This window comes from Bombus affinis, chromosome 2 (genome assembly GCF_024516045.1).
Source record: "Bombus affinis isolate iyBomAffi1 chromosome 2, iyBomAffi1.2, whole genome shotgun sequence".
In the NCBI taxonomy this organism is placed as follows: domain Eukaryota; kingdom Metazoa; phylum Arthropoda; class Insecta; order Hymenoptera; family Apidae; genus Bombus; species Bombus affinis.
In genome coordinates this window covers 4,518,958-4,537,513 of record NC_066345.1, presented here as the reverse complement: position 1 = coordinate 4,537,513, position 18,556 = coordinate 4,518,958, and the positions used below count along the sequence as shown (strand labels likewise).

The 18,556-nt window shown below is 32.5% G+C and overlaps 1 protein-coding gene across 8 annotated transcripts in view; it reads right to left on the bottom strand.

Annotated features, from left to right (window-relative positions):
• LOC126929033 (uncharacterized) overlaps nucleotides 1–18,556 on the bottom strand; it is a 194,311-nt gene that overhangs the window by 21,679 nt on the left and 154,076 nt on the right. For 6 of the 8 annotated variants that reach the window (XR_007717042.1, XM_050745039.1, XM_050745038.1 and 3 more), the window contains exons 5-6: nucleotides 300–353; nucleotides 101–235 (exon numbers count right to left, since the gene is read on the bottom strand). Coding sequence is in view for 7 of the 8 variants with exons in the window: in XM_050745039.1 (XP_050600996.1) it covers nucleotides 101–235; nucleotides 300–353 (189 nt within the window). In the remaining variant the exon portion in view is untranslated. The remainder of the gene's footprint in view (nucleotides 1–100; nucleotides 236–299; nucleotides 354–18,556) is intronic. The other 2 variants (XM_050745035.1, XM_050745034.1) reach the window with 2 other exon arrangements.

Sequence of the window (18,556 nt, the reverse complement as noted above, 5' to 3'; positions counted from 1 at the left end):
CGGGCATAGCCATTCCTCGTGATGGAAGCGTTACGCTCGAGTAAAGCGATATTTATTGAACGCGCCGTGGCGGCGAACGAAGCAAATGAAGAAAAATTACCTGCGTTGCGGAGGCGGCGTAGGCGTTCTTGATAGAGGGAAACTGGCGACTTCCCTCGTCACCGACAGCGATCGAATCGATCCGAATGTTTGGTCCGGAGATAAATTGGCACCAACACTTTGCACCATCCCGCTACTGAAACAGATCGATTCGCTGACATCAATTAAACCCGTAACGTAATAAGAACCTCTCAACTTACTTGGTTGTATCGGTTAATAAAAGATCTTTTATATGTTGGCAGCCTTGTATTCCGCTGATGTCGTGCAATAGGCAAAAAGTAACAAAACGACGATTAAAGTTTTATTTTATAAATTTTGGATACGTCGTGTTTAAAGTATCTGTATGTGACTATATATATTTAATTAAATTATGAAGAATCAAGGAAGAAAGTCTACAGGTCAATGTGTATCTTATTTATGGTATATATAGTTAACGAAGTTACGAAAAGTCAAAGAAGAAAGCCTGTAATCTGTCAATCAATGTATCTTTTATTTATAGTGTAGTATAGTAAATAGTATTCATAGTATATATAGTTAATGAAGTTACGAAGAATCAAAGAGAAAAGTCTACGAATCAATGTGTATCTTATTTATAAGACTCGTAAGAATAGAGTTTCGATGGAATTGCGATAGTATCAATTCCCTTTTACGTGATCGGCATGAGTCAGGCAGCGAGACTAACTGAATTCAATTGTACAAAGAATAATTATTATATTCATTCAGGAGAATGCGCTTCGGTTGGCATTTTACGATAAAACTACAACGGGGAAAATGATGTAAAGGATTTATGTAAATCAAGCTTTTGTCGTGTAAATGTATTTATGCAAATATGGATGATAATATAAGCCGTTTTTATTGCGTTTCCAGAGATTAATCATATAATGCCAATTGCAAAAGAAATATCAAGCGATATGCCACATGCATATACATAGTTTCAATGGCAAAATGTGGTATTTCATATACGTGTGACGAGGTTCAATATGGGACAAAAATTAGACATATAATTTGCTTCTGAAAGGTATCGATTTAAGGGAAAACGTATTTGGTTTTCCTGTATTTTCATACGACAGGTTTTGCAACATAAAAGTGAAAGTATCTGGCAAATTAATAGTTTTTCCATATGAATTGATTATTATACGAATAGATATTTTTTCAGAGAAAGTGCCAAGACGAATCAATTCGTAAATTAAAACTTCTATGATTCCATTTAAAAGAACGTAAATCATCTGCAAATCACCTTTACGCGTTTATCTATAGAAAATGTAATTGCACGAGATTATGTTCCTCTCGATATCATCCAATTCCTGTCTGAGCATTTTTTTAATACTGCGGATAGTTTATCGGTGTCTCACATTCATAGATTAAAATGGCATAGTTTGTAGATATTTGAGACGTAAAATGCAGAATATAGTCACAAAAGCATTCATACACCATTTACAAAAGAAAAACTTGTTCAAAATTGCACCAAAAGACTTGAGCTCTTTTGAGAAGCTAGAAGAATTAGTTCACTGGGTGACGTTTAAAAAATAAAAAATCTTGTAGGTGGACTTTACTATTTTCATCGCCATTCATATGAATTTCCATTTCCTCCAAATTTCTGTTGCACTTCATCTAGTTAACTAATTCTTCTATTGGTTTGGCAACTAAGTGATTGCAGATTTTGTCATTAGGTGGTAATGCTAGTTAGTTGCCAACCCAATAGCTTCTCAAAAAACCTCAGATCGTGTGGTCGAAGTTAATCTATTTTATATAACATTTATAAATTATAAATTGATAAAATAATTTCTCTAAATTTTATTTTAAAGATGTCATTAGCATTCATAACATAATGGCTATAATCTTAACTATAAAATGATAAGTTACATCATTTGTTAATATCATTTTTGTAATTATTTACTTACATAGTTGTAGTATACTAAGCCATTAGGGTTTTTTTATAGGTCATGCCAAATACAAAACGTTTAAGATTTCACAATGTGAACCATATACTAATTATACGTTTGACGTAATATTCAATTATGTATAATATATAATTAACTAAAATACTCTTAAACCGTATTATTTCAATTGTAATTTGTAAATTAGATTATTTTAAAAAGAACAATGTGTCTTATATAATAAAGAATTTCTTATATTCTCGGACGAGTACTTTTGTGACTGATCGTTCGTATTTGTTGCGTTCGAATGTTCCATCGTTTCTGCTCAGGTTGACTGATAGAGGAACGAGTGGATGAATTTGTAATAGAAAAATATCTTGAAATAAGTATAGGTATAAGTATAAGTATAGCGTACGCTGATACAGATCCTCACTTTTACATTCTTACGATACAATAGGAAAAATCCATGACAGGGTTCATATATTTATAGCAAAGGACATTAGCAAAAAGTTAACCCTGGTGTGTAGTTCTAGCTGAAGGCTATAAGAAACAGCAATAGAAATCTACTTATAACTCTTTTGTTTCTAGACCTTGCAATGCAAAACAAAATTTATATTCAAGCGCACAATAATGCGAAGCTCTCCTTCTTTTGAATTTTTTTCATTAAATTCTATTCTTTCTGTAACAACGATCTGCAGGTCACGAATATACAAAAGGAAAAGGTGTGGAGATTTTCTTGAAGTAAATACTTCAACAGTTTCGCGTTAGGAAGCGGAAACGAATCGCGTGCAGTTGTCGTTACGAATCTGCAATGTGAAAATCAACCGAGAGTAATTATTAGAATGTAGAGTGTAATCTTGACTCTATTCGAAGAATAGCGTTTCACTTCTCTACATAAACAGTATTATATCATACACAACGTCTGAGATACTTGCTTGCTTCAGAATCAACTGAAACCCATTCGACATAAAAAGTAACGCAAGGCGATAATTTAACACATTCTTTTACCGTTTCTCGGAAGTGTTTTTATAAATATTTGTAGCCGTTATAAGGTGCACGCAATATGCAAGTACATACATATATTTCGCGCTCTAGAAACAATTTTTACCGTTCTTCGTTGCCACTTTCGCGAACAATTTTTCTTAAGTAATTGGTTCCTTGATGCACGCTGAAACATGACACATAGCGCATCATTAACAATAGGAAACACTGGAATTATGCGAGAGAAAGTAGTAGCATTTCACGTATATATTTTTCCTGGCCTTACACGTTCCATTATAATTTTCATATCGTGAAAATCTATTCTCTTTGTCACGTTTTTCACCTGTATGACGACAACGGCACGTGAAACAATTTTATTAGCGCCTAATTACGTTCGTTTGCGCCGATGTATTATTAACGTCCGGCAATTTGCAGTGCCAGTACGTCTATACTTACGCGTCCATGAATAAATTGATAACGAGATTCAAGGTTAGCCGATTGGATAATTGAATATTTAAAAAATTACACTCGGAACGTTCAGTAATTGAATATTTTAAGAATCATATTAAATATTTACATTCTTATTTTTTATTATTCTTTTACTGTTTATTATTCCTTTAAGACATGTTTGCTCCGAATAAAAAATTTTCCAGAGACGATATTTCAAAGATTTTACTATTTACATATATGAAATTATGTATAAAACATATTTATATAAAACATTATATATAAAATAATTACATGTATATAATTATATATAAAATTATAATAATATATATATGTATGTGTTATTATCATTTCTTTCATTAGTTGCATTAGTTTCTTTCATTTTAAAATTAGATGAATCGAAGAATAAAATACCTGCTAATATTTAAGCAATAATTATAGATTCGTTTGTATTCTAACTGACAGTTTCAGAAAATTATGATCAAAAAAGTATTACAACATGTTCTTAATTCTATCTAATCTATCTACCTAATCTATCTCGTCCATCACTGTTTTATTGAAATCGTTGAAGATTTGCAATTATTAAATCTCTACGACCATCGTCTGGCAACGTTCGAAAAAGTTGATGTATTTTTACCACGTTAGGTTTACTTCTAAATTTAGTAACTGCAATGCGGCTCATAGAATGTGCTCAGTTGCGAATAATTTTTCTTTCGTACTGGACTTTTCCTCGCTCCGCCTTGGCGCGTTTGAGAATTCTTTGCTTAAACTTTTATGATGCATACGCACTCTGTAACACATCGCGATCCAATGGGTTTTCTCCCGTTTAATTGAAATTTAATTAATCCTTTGCACTCCGAATTTTATTTCAATTTCGTTACCAGCAGCTGCCAACGCTTTTAAGTGTTTTATTTATTTTAACTAAATTTACTTTAACTAAAAAACAAGACAATTTAAATAAATAAAGGAAGAAACAAATTCACATAAATACCAATTTTAGTCACACTATTGTTGTATTTTGTAATTTTTAAGTGCACGATATATCTTGAAACAATTTCCCTGGTTTTCTTTCGCATGTTTCATAAAAAATAGGTGGAACTGAAAGAATGTCGAGTGAGACTCGACATAGGAGTGCAAAGGGTTAAACCTACGATTCTACCGTTTAATACTCCAAATATTTAATTAAACCGTGCTTTGTAACTGATATGAGAGTGCATACCAAACAAAGACAAATTGCAGACATAAACACGCGAGTGGACTACTGTGGTGGCGAAAAACCCGATAATTACGGTTCACCTCGGACAAGTGTTCAACCTTGGAAAATTCGCGTATAAATTTTCAGTCCCGAAAAACTGAACCATGTACGTAAATGTGTGTATGTAACGTCCTGTTGTCGAATGAAAGGTGTATTTGTATATAAAGCATACTACATATGTACATACATGTGTTATTATTGTAATCTTCTAAGAAAATAAGTCAGAGAAAGAAGAAAATGATTTTAAGAAAATTATCCACGTGTAAGGAAGAGGAAATACGTACGCATATACATGTACATATATATATGTCGGGTTATCGTTAGGATTTCGGGCGTGAAATAATTAATAAGTATAACAAAAGCTATTGACAATGTTCCTACGCTCAATTACGAATCCACGGTCAACGGGTAAACTCTTTGTACAATGGAATACATTTTGTAGCACGCAGACACGTTAACTCCGACGCTGGGATACTTTCCGACTGACTCCAAGTCGATGACAGAAAACTCTCCAAGGAGATTGCAAAATAAAAGACAGATACAGTCACATATGTCAAACACATATCGATCGGGAATATCAACAAATTCCCAAGCGCCGTAACTAGGCAGTCCCGCGTAAACCAACATTGCTCCTGATCGAGACTCGATTGTTTATACAGCGTGTCCCTCAACATCGGTACCTCCTCTGTAAGACATTTCGTTCATCCCGTGACCGTGGCTACGTTCGGCGACCAGTTATGTCACCTCGAGCCCAAGTATTGGGGAATCTTCCTAAAGAAAGGCCTGATGTCCCTACATCTCCGACATATATATAAGTGTGGTTCAAAAATCAGTGACCGCGATTTTTCAGCATTTACGACAGTCGGAGGAGAAATAAAAACGTTTCGAACAAAAGTTAATCAGCTTCCAATCGGCTACGAATCGCAATATAATAATAATTTCAAAAAAGTGTTACTCCGATAAAAAGTCACTTCTATATTTTTAGATGGAACGATACATTTTTGTATATATCGTTATATTATATATGCATTTTTTAAGTCTCTATAGCTACGTATTAACATTAGAACTACCGATAGTTAATACGAAGCTATTTCTACCAAAACCGATTAAAATGTCTTTAAAAAATACGTAACAGAATATTTTTATATTATTTTTATATTATATATTACTTTCTTACAGAAGGAATTCCATGTTATGCAGTACACTTTTGGTATTATTAATCCATCTGGGATTCCTAAACGAGGATTGACACATTTATAAAATTGTAGAACCAGTCATTTTGACTGCTGTGGTATTTCTAGTGTTAGCATCTAGTGATCAATTCGAAATTTTCCTGATAACTGATATCGTCATATCGAATGATACGCAGTGAAAATTTAAAAAACGTGTGGCAAGTTGTACAAAACGAGGAAACTGGTTAATCGGGGTTCGATAAATAGATTGCAGGACCCTTTTACACTTCGACAAGTAGCAGTCATTTTGATTGGTATTGGTATAAGTAGCCTCGATACAAAATTATTTTCAGTTTGAATACATAAAAAGCAAAATAAAATTCATTATATTATTGTTTTAGTTATAGTTACGAAAGTCATTATATCATCGCGGAACAAAATATAACATGAAGTAGGAATTTTAAAATAAAATTGTAAAACCAAATAATTTGACTGGTGTTAAGGTACTTGGATGGAGAAACGATCAGTTTAAAAGATGTTTTATCTTTGATGTTGTGAAACTTATCGTACGAAAGGCAAGGGAAGCATAAAAGCTATAAAGTAGCACGTAAAATACAAAAACAAAAAGGTATTACGCTATCTTTCCCCGTCTTTCATACGATACGTTTCGCAACGTTAAATTTTCCGACTCAATTACCTTAAATTTTCTCGACTCAAGTACCTTAATACCTTCCTGCAGAGGATTAAAAACATGCATCAAATGGAATATAAGAAAACGTATTATTCCGTTTTAAAAAATAGTAGTAACCTTGATATTTCATACGATTGAAAGCTGATTAATTTACGTTCGAAACGTGTTTTGGTCCGACTGTTAGATCACCCTCTATAAACTAATATACACTCACATTACTCATACGTATATTATATTTATACTGTGATGATCTTCACGCGACTGATCTCACGAAAACTGCAAATAATATGAACATAGTCTGTCGGCTAATCGTCTTTCAGCAACGACGATTCGCGTCTTCTTCTCAAACGCTTCTCGTTAGCTGTCCGTAAAGTTTGTTACAAAGTGGTGGTTTCCTACACGGATTACATAAGCAAGTACACGGTGTGTATCTGTCCGCGGAAATTCCTACAACATTAAGCGAGAAAAACGTGCGCGTTGCTGAAAGCCGCCGCTGTGTTCGAGGGTCGACCGTGTTGTTATCTACGAAAATCTAATGGAAGTTTCGTGTTAAATTATCGCACGAAGCAGCTATCTGCTTTTAAAGCTTCCCTTTAATTCGATATATTTCTCGAAACGTGAAAAATGACCGAAGCAGCGGAACAGTCTGGAAAAACAATGCATCGCGACTGGATCGATACGCTTCCCGCGACAGGTAGGAGAATCCCATAGCGATTACCGTCTGCAGGAGACGACGAGAAGGGGCAAGTAGTCGGTCGAAGAGGACGGTTATCGATATATTACAGGGAAACCAGGCATTTCGAGATGCTGCGCTATGAATTATTCAGAACGCGGTGGCACGGCAGAATGTCGATGTTGTAGCATTGTAGCCGACAAACCGCGCGCCTGCTGATACATTTTCTCGCCGCGAATTGGCCAAGTTTCCGCATGGAGAACTACCCTTCGCAGACTTGTTATGCCGATGTGTTCCATCCTGGTAATGATGTATCGATTTGGCAGTTCGTTAACGAAACTTTTAATTGCGAAAGAATCGCATCCTTTGCGACGATGGCGAAGCCCTAGCGTTTCTCGTTAGAAACCTGATTGGGAAAAATTTCCGCCATTTATGCGAGAGACTCAGGAAGTTGACATTTGCGGAGTTCAATTGTATTGTTTGAGACGGAGTATTTCTGTGTATTATATTCTAATACTTTTTGGAGGATTTGAGGAAAAGAGAAAACGCCACAGTTTTGCCATTTTGTACACAATGACAAGTGTATAATGGGAAATGGAAAATTCTATTTGTGTTTTCAACTTTTCTATAACATTCTTCATTTTCTATAGTAGTTTTCTGCCTCCTATATATCTTACTATAGGAGTTGTTGGAATGTTCAACTTCATATATACGTTTATTTATCACTATAAGATGTCTGATTATTATTATTACACTAATTATTATAATGACGAAAGTGGATCCATTGGTATTTTTCGTAAAATAATGTTCGCGTATATTATTATAGAAAACGTGGGATATATACGTTTTGAAATTACAAAAATGTATATCGTCAGAAAGTAAAGCTGTGCTTTAATTAAATGTGGAATTAAACGGACGATATTTTTAGAAGCTGAAATATACGATTTATGTAAATGCAAATGAATTCATTAAAATTCTCAGAAAGTTTAACTCGCACCATTACCATTCTCAGCTCACTTAATACATAATTATATGCATTCTCATAATTCGTAGATATGCGACAAAATTATTAGTATCACAAGCTTATTTTTAAATTAATTTGCACAAACAAAATTAAAAACTAATTGTGTAATTTGCAATTAATTAATTATATTACAAACATTTTATTCATAATCACGGTATTAATTCTGTTATGTCTCGAAGTTTTCATTACTATTTGCGTTTAATTACAAATAGCACAAATTTATTTTTATATTAATTTGCATAAAATAAATTGAATTGAATGCGTAATTTAATTCACTAATTATAATACAAATATTTAATTCACAGTCATGTCATTAATTCTATTGCGTATTGAAGTTTTCATTACTATTTGCATTTAATTACAAATAGCACAAATTTATTTTTATATTAATTTGCATAAAATAAATTGAATTGAATGCGTAATTTAATTCACTAATTATAATACAAATATTTAATTCACAGTCATGTCATTAATTCTATTGCGTTTTGAAGTTTTCATTACTATTTGCGTTTAATTACAAATAGCACAAATTTATTTTTATATTAATTTGCATAAAATAAATTGAATTGAATGCGTAATTTAATTCACTAATTATAATACAAATATTTAATTCACAGTCATGTCATTAATTCTATTGCGTTTTGAAGTTTTCATTACTATTTGCATTTAATTACAAATAGCACAAATTTATTTTTATATTAATTTGCATAAAATAAATTGAATTGAATGCGTAATTTAATTCACTAATTATAATACAAGTATTTAATTCATAATCATGTCATTAATTCTACTTCGTTTTGAAGTTTTCATCACTACTTGCGCTTAAAATATTCATTATTCATTGTAGCAATAATTCAAATACGACATTTCAACTGGAAAAATGAATAATTTTAGTTAAATAAAAAATATCAGTCTAAATCTGCTATAATCGAATACAAAATTGGAACTTTCTACTTGATATATATATGGCATGCAAGAAAACTGGATGAAATTGGAAGCTTTTTTTATTACAATTTTCCATAGCTTTTTCCCCCGAGTACTATAAATAACTAACGCGTAGCATTATTCTTATGTTATATTTTATATGTAAATATATAACTGTCCGCGTTGCCCTCATTTTATAAATCAATAGCCTTGAAAATACTTAACAATTGTGCGAAAATAACAAACGAAGAAATTTTACCGTTCCTCGGACTGTTCACTTATGAATTACGATAACAATCTTCGATACCTTTTGTTAAACAGAGCAATACAGTATGAATAATAAACAGCCCATATGGTTTATCACATAACGAAAAGTATGATAAATGACGTGTTTTCTTTTTTTATCGAGCTTTAAATATTTCATCCTATAATAATTTAACAACCGTTTGAACGACGTAGCAAGTGTAGAATCGAAGATCGATAAGATCTATGCGCGAGTAAAGTTAGAATCGTCACGGGCTAACAGATTGATGAAGTTTATTCGATGCATTTTAATCTATTGAAAAAAAAAGAAAAAAAAGAACAAAGCAACTTTATTATTAGATACAATCATTTCAGGAAATTAATGGCATCGTCTGAAAATCATACTTTCATCTCTCGCTTAAACTATCAAATCCTAGTAAAGTAAATTGTAAATAAAAATAAATTGCTGAAAATGTAGATTTATTCGAGAAAAACTTTCGAGAAAATTACGTTGACTTTTATTGGAATCATTACATGATTATATCGAAACATCTATCTTCCTCCACTCTAAATATTAGTTTGCCCGAAAAGTTTCTTTCGTTTCATAAGGTGATAACAGCTGAACAACAATTTCTGTTTTATATTATTTTATTGAATTAGGTATAATCCATTTCGTTCTATTTCTATTATTATGTTCGTGCATAATTCAATAAACTAATATAAAACAAAAAACATTGTGCGTCTATTATTTCCTTATCAAACGAAAGAAACTTTTCGGACAACCTAATACAACCATCTATATGCAATTATACATAGATACCATGAATATTTATTTAGTAATTACGCCGAGTAGGTTTCTGCAATATAAAGACAGATTGTTGATGAAGTGGCTAGCCATCTGCCACTGGGAGATATTCTGGCTTTGAATCCCAGTCGGTCCGCCAATTTCTCAGCAATTATTTACGAATGGTAATAATTGGCTTTATACGCGAATGGCCTTTAGCCATGCAGAAACTATGCACGTTATATATATCCACAAGCGGTGTACGTGCAATGTCAAGCTGTGTTAGGCTATGGACACGATATTGGCCTGACGTCAGGTCACCGTATGCTATTAGCGCAAAAAGAGAAGCGAGGCAAAGAGAAAAATGGACATTTTACAAACAAAAATAGCCAGAGGTTTAATAAAATGTGTAAATGGCCAACGGTCTTTCGTGTTACAAGGCACGAATGTAAATGTTTAATTTAGACCCCTGGACCAACGTGAAAATAAACAAAAAAAAAAAAAAAATAAACAAAAAAAAAAAGAGTAAGCTTGTCATTCCAACGATAGGCATACAATTTTATAATTGGTACACGATCATCTTTAGTTGAATCGTTTTCGGAATTATCATCGGATTGAATTATTTCCGGATCAATGGAACTCAGTAGTCTGTAAAGCGGTATTTTTGGCTCAACTTTCGTTTCCCGACTTTCATAGCGCAACTTCCATAATGGAATGACAATCAATGAAAGCATATTACTTGTCTCAAATAACTCTGTGATGAGAGATAACGTTTTAAACGGAGAATATAAAGGCGTGAAGTTGAAAGTGAAACTAACTGTTTCAATTATTTATTATGCTACATTAAGATGCACGTGTGTGATATATTTTCATGCGTACAAGCAGCTATATTTTAATCATTGAATTGCGGTATATGTATGCTTTTGTTAATTATACAAATATGCAAACTTGCTGACAATTAAAGGCGGTGCCTGAATTAAAATGTTCTAAAGCAGCATCTTTTAATGACTTTTTTTAGAAGGCAAAGAAAGAAATGAAGTTATTGAATTTTGAGGTATGGTTTTATATATATTTAACGAATACAAAAAAATTTTGTTTAAAGTAAAAAAAAAAAAATTATAACAGGTTTCTAAGCCTATTTCATGGACTGCAGTTTTCAATCGGCGTGAAAAATCCACCTCGTAATTCTTGACCGAAACAAAAAACCAAAAAAGGATTAAATTATTATTTATTTTTCTTCTCGATGAACTAAAAAAGTTCGACAAAAAGTCTATTTAAATAATTGTTACAGCACCTTAAAGTTCATTTTTTCTTTTTATAAAACACATTTTTTCTTTAAACCCGCCAAAATTTTTAATTTCATACTATTTTCTGCCTTTTTCTTAGTTCATCGAGAAGAAAGATATATAATAATTTAATCCTTTTTTGGTTTTTTGTTTCGGTCAAAAATGACGAGGTGAATCATTCACGCCGATTGAAAACTGCAGCCCATGAAGTGGGCTTAGAAATCTGTTATAATTTCTTTTTTACTTTAAACAAAATTTTTTTGTATTCGTTAAATATGTATAAAACCATACCTCAAAATTTAATAACTTCATTTCTTTCTTTCTCTTCTAAAAAAAATCACAAAATGACGCTGTTTTAGAACATTCTAATTCACCCCCTTAAACTTCAAGACTAACAAGAGACGTTCGATTAATCGAATATAACGTTAATTTTTAATTACGTGTCCGGAATTTACAATCTTATAATCACTGTTTTAGAGTACTAGAGTGTCCGGCATAAATATGCGCGTTATTTTAAACAGAGAAAGTACATAGTTGCTAGTAACTGTGGCAGGTGATGCGACGTTAAATAATAAAACAAACAACGATAGTAAATAAATGAAAACGTTTGAACGAAGTCAGTACGTTGTTTCTGTCTGAGTTCAAATTGAAACACGCGATATCGTAACGTGTCAGTATACTTTCTATGGCTGTTATGTCTCCGTTCTATTGCTGAATATAACCCCGTATGAAGTATAAATGAGAGAGGAGGCTTATTTTTAGCAGACACGACCTTTACAGGAGGCTATTCCGATTCGCATTTCAATCAAATATAGACGAAACGCTAACAGGCACTGTGCTTTGAAAGAAAACATCAAGATTCAAAGTTAATTGATACAAGTTCACTCGTAATCCCATTGCAAAATCATGCTGCCCGCAAAGGTTAAGAAGAGAACATATACAATCCTATTGCGGTATCTACCCTTTCGCTTCGGCAGTCCAGTCCGCCGAAGTACAGTCACTGAACGAAAATGCGTGCCAGAAATACGCACAGTGTGCGTGGTTGCTGTATATACGTTTTCCTAAGTCTTAACATTTTAGCGACCGATAGCGGATTAATCGGTTTTCTGTCGCCGACACTTACCGACCGAGAGTCGATTAATCGCTTTTTTGTCGCCAACGCTTGCCGACCGATAGCCTATTAATCGGCTTTTCGTCGTCGACAATTTTTCTCATTATTTGAGCAGTAATTTGTTATTCAGTACTAAGATACTTTGCTCAGTTACGTCAGTTGCGTTGCTTTGTAAGCCCCCGCAGTTTTATACCAATTTGAAAAACGTACTATTCGCGATAAACAAAAGGAATGGTATTGGAGAGTCTAAACCGAAACAGAGCCGGCGCCAGGGAGAATCTGCGCCTGAGCTGCCGGTCGGACATGCGTATGCTGTTGAACCGCTAGCGATCAGTAAAGCGTTAAATAACTAATTCTTGTAAGAACCATATATGAAATACCATTTCACTGTCAATGGATTTAATAGATTTTTTAGCATGAAACAGTATACGATCGTTTGGATGTTTGAAATATATTGCGTGAAATGTTTTGATGTTGTTTCGACAATGAGTAACTTTAAGAAGTGATTAATCCAATATGTCAGTAAAGTCAACAAAAAATATTCTGCCGATAACGAAAAAATATATTGTTGACTACAGATAGCACTTGTATACACATCATTTGGATGTTGGATATATGGGGTGCCGGACTCGGGAGTCGTTGCGTGGTCGCCGCCTATATGCGGCGTTCATACCCACAGGTCATCTCGTGGGTGACGCCCAGGGCCGGCGTGACTTTTTGCGGCGCCTGAGTACACACTCAAATGCTACACTTAAATTTTACAACGAGGAATTATTTATTTATAAATGCTGTTACATATTATATATTTTTTATAAGATGAATATTAAATAATAATACAATCCAATAATAATATTAAATAATTTTTCTCGCTTTTTTCGACGCCAAATCGACGTCGTCAAAATCGATTGAGTTTGCTACTTCACTTTCTATTGACAGAATAGCCAGAGATGAAAATCTCTCTTGGCTTATCGATGATCGCAGATAATTTTCGTAGACCGCGGGGCCTCTCAAAACGCGGGGCCGAGTTCCGCGCTGAACCTGCCGTGCACCGGCCCTGGTGTCGCCTATAAGCGTAGGTTAAACCTACGTTGCCACGCGTAAGTTGCAAGACGCGTAAGAAGTTTTAAACATAAGCTTCGATGAAATTAACTTTGCACATTGTTGATTATAATATTTTTTAATCAGAGTCTAACTCAGATATTCCTACGGTACGTGCGAGTACTAGATATCAACTTCATTTTGCAATTAACTAACATCCATCTATGTTTATCCTAAGCGTCTCATGACTTATGAGTATAATAAGCGATACATGTACAGTCGACTCTCGGTAACTGGAACCTCAAGGAAACAGCTAGTTAGAGAAATTTTTATTGTTTAACGAACGAAAATTCCTTTTCAATAACAGGCAAACGTTTAGTATTTTAAGCTTTCTCTTGGAACTTGTTTCATTCGATGTGCATAAAGTTACGCGTGCAATTACGTTGCCGATTGACAAAAACTCATTATCTTGCTTGAGTATGCACGTGTTCGAAGGGCGAAGAAGTAGGACATAGTTTGTGTCGTTTGACGTCATTCCACATAATATTAGGTGGTCCGAAAAGTTTCTTTCGTTTGATAAGGAAATAATAGACGCACAATGTTTTTTGTTTTATATTAGTTTATTGAATTATGCACGAACATAATAATAGAAATATAACGAAATGGATCATACCCAATTCAATAAAATAATATAAAACAGAAATTGTTATTCATCTATTATCACTTTATGAAACGAAAGAAACTTTTCGGACAACCTAATACTAACAGTTACAGAAAGGTGACGATATCTTGTGACACGCGACATAGTTATAGGCACATTTCGAGTTGCAGAGACTCGATGCAAGTTCAATTTTTAAAGGTTTGACTATTTTAAATTCAAATTGCACAGGTAAAATAACGCATCTTTACACGTGGAAACTAATTCGAGTTAAAGCGAGTTTTATTTCCATTTCTAGAGACTTTCAAGTTATCGAGCTTCGACTAAAACTTTCCTACGATATTGTATAGAAAACGAAATTTCGTATTTATAAAACACTTTTGTAAATGCACAGAAATGTTACTTACGATTTGCGTATGTGTCGAGTTACACGTCTGCAATAATAGTCGATGAAATGGAAAGAGAAATGGAAACCAGGATTGAGGTGTTGCGTTTCTACTTGTAGTTTTCAAATTATATTCCAATCATGTACATGTCTAATTATATCCTAATCATTTACATGTCTAAGACATTAATCGAATTACACGTCTGCAATAATAGTCGATGAAACGGAAAGAGAAATGGAAACCAGGATTGAGGTGTTGCGTTTCTACTTGTAGTTTTCAAATTATATTCCAATCATGTACATGTCTAATTATATCCTAATCATTTACATGTCTAAGACATTAATCGAATTACACGTCTGCAACAATATTCGATGAAATGGAAAGAGAAATGGAAACCAGGATTGAGGTGTTGTGTTTCTACTTGTAGTTTTCAAATTATATTCCAATCATTTACATGTCTAAGACATGTAAAATAGAGATCTGTTTATTACTTTAACGATATTTGCAACAGTTCTTCCCCTACAGCTGCGTTTTTAGACTGTGGAAATTAAGAATTTTATTTGAAAGCAAGTCAAAGTATTTATTTACGAAGTTAAAATTTTGGTACATTTATACTTTCTTTTCTTTGAAGGAGGTAAGAAAACTAATTCGATAATATTCACTTTGAGAGAGAAGAAAGGAAGTAACAACTTTTGCGTTTACAATTATTCACAATTATTTGAAATTAATAATACAATTATTTTGTACAAGTTGTCTAATACGTTTCTTTAGAATAACCAAGTATACAAAAATAAATTACAAGTCTCTGGTCTCATAATTTCTTCATATTCAATTTTCAGTAATTTTTAAGGCGTGTAGAAGCTCGCTCCAAATACGAACAGCTTCTTATTGATAAAGTAACAAATTAATACGAGTCCGCAGGAGAAATTTGCTTAACACTTTATCTCGGTCGGTGAAAGCTAAAAATTCGGAATATCCGTTTCGATCACCGTTACGTGTGCGTGTTTTTTTCCAAATGTAAATTCGAAACCAAACTGGTCGTATCCGACCCAAAAAAATTTTGCAAACCCAAAAAATAATTCAAGAACAAAGTGAGGAGCGTGCAACGTCAGTGGGACATTTCTTACCAAAAGAAAAATTATCGACTTCGGCATGCGCCAAAAAGTATGAAATAATTTCTACCTTATTTGTACTTTATTTAGACAAATATACGCGAACGAGTAAGATTATCTATTTGCTTACTAAACGGCATATTAAATATATTACAAGCTCTTCGAAGGCGACAATATGACAATCAAGCACTTGGAGACTGAAATTGTTGAATACGGCGTCATAAATGACACTGTGTGCTAGAAATGCCATTAAAATAGATTTAAGCATCACGTGAAATACGTCTAATGAGGTTCATCGCGAAAAAGAAAACAATTTGTGCGTGTTTATGCAGTCTGGCAGCGATGTGCGCGAGATAGGGAAATGCTTATTGTGTGAATATAATCTTCGATCAGAAGCGGTTAAGGCTATAACAGCTTGCGTTTTGTTGTTTTCCTTGCACGAAAATAAACATTTTCTTACTTTGCATTCAATAATGAAGCAAACGTACGCATTTCTTTTATCGATATTAAATCACAAAGATAAATATTAAACAGTAAATGAAAATAAAATTAAATGCTAGGATTAATTTTTTCAATTAAATGTTCCAATTAATTCTTTTAATTAAATGCTACAATTAATTTCACTTTCATTTACTGTTTAATATTTTCTTAGCCTCGCCTTACCTTGCATTCGATAATGAAGTAAACGTAAGTATTTCTTTCATCGATATTAAATCGCGAAGTTAACAATTAAACACTAATCGAAGGTAGAATTAAATGTTACGATTAATTAATTAAATTTTACAATTAATTTCAGTTTCATTTACTGTTTAATATTTTCTTAGCCTCGCCTTATCTTGCATTCGATAATGAAATAAACGTAAGTATTTCTTTTATCGATATTAACCCATTGCACTCCGAATTTTATTTCAATTTCGTTACCAGTAGCTCCCAACGCCTTCAAGTGTTTTATTTGAAATTTACTTTAACTAAAAAATAAGACAATTTAAATAAAGGAAGAAACAAATTCACTTAAATACCAGTTTTATTCACACTATTGTTGTATTTTGTAATTTTTAAATGTATGATTTATCTTGAAACAATTTCCAGGATGCAATCCTGGTTTTCTTTCGCACGTTTTACAAAGAAAGGTGAGACAGAAAGAATGTCGAGTTGGATTCGATAAAGGAGCTCCTGAGATAAAAACTGATGTCGAATCACACTCGACATCAGGAATGCAATGAGTTAAATCGCAAAATTAAGCATTAAATATTAAAAGAAAGTAGGATTAAATGTTACGATTAATTCTTTTAATTAAATGCTACTTGCATTTAATTTCACTTGCATTTACTGTTTAATATTTTCTTAGTCTTGCTTTACCTTGAATTCGATAATAAAGTAAACGTAATTATTTCTTTTATCGATATTAAATCACGAAGTTAAGTATTAAATACTAGAAAAAAATCGAATTAAATGTTATGATTAATTCTTTTAATTAAATGCTACAATTAATTTCACTTTCATTTACTGTTTAATATTGTCTTAGTCTCGCCTTACCTTGCACTCAATAATGAAGTAAACGTATTTCTTTCATCGATATTAAATTGCAAAGTTAAGTATTAAACACCAGAAAAAAGTAGAATTAAATGTTACGATTAATATAAAATTATAAATTTGTATTTAAATGTATGGGATTTCTGCTTATAAAAATAATGGTTTAAGAATTGTGACATTTATGGAAAATGCAAGTCGTTTTATATTGTATACAGTTAAACAACTTGAGTATGATTATTGAACCAGAAATTAATCATGCTTTTACTGATACGAATTTTATCATGCTCTCGTATATTCCTTCTGCAAACTTACTTATTTATCAAGTTTTCATTCTATAGAACATCCTTTGTTTCGACGTTGTTAAATTAGTTATTTCTGAACTGTAATGGTGTCCGTATGCTTCATTGTATATACGTCGATGCATAATACATATCGCAATTATAATTCTAAGACATACTTTGATACAAACAACAAGATCTGAATCTGCGTTTTATTACGAAAAGATTTTATTATGTACGTGACGATACCAGCGGGAGTTGTTTTAAATATTAACAATGATGAATGTAACATTTGATGTTATTTTGTAATAGAAAAACAATCGTTGTTGTTGATGATGCTTATGGGATGATTTAGCGGGAAGCAGTTACGAAATTTGAAGTTAAGAGACGCGATTGAAGTCCTCGAATGTAAGATCAGAATAATAGTTGGAAAATAAGACAGAAAGAAAACAAGTGGCACAAAGTCGATTATACAAATCAGAAATATATGAGAACTCTAATTACGTGCTAAGTTTGTAAAATTACAATTAAAGCAATAATCAATTCTTTTTAATCTACAAACAGTTATTAAAAGAAATTGCTATACTTGAGAAATAATTTTATCCTCTTTAACTAATGTTAAACAATATGTACAACAGAAATATTATTTCAAAGTTACCAAGGAGAAATTGGCAAAATTTCTTTAAAATTTTCGTGACTAATTTACCGTAAAATTAAGTTATAATAGCAAAATCCTTTACGAGATGTATGTGAATATTATTATAGAAAAAACATTCCATCGACAACAATGTAGCAATGGAGTCTGTGTTTAAATAAAAAACAAAATTTGAAGTCTGCTTAATGTTTTGCTAAGAAGATATTTTTAGTAACATTTTCAGGTGGATTATGATTAATGCTAGATAACATATATAACAGAAATATTATTGCAAAGCTGATATCGATAAAAATTCGTCAAAATTCTTATGATAAATTTGCAATAAAATC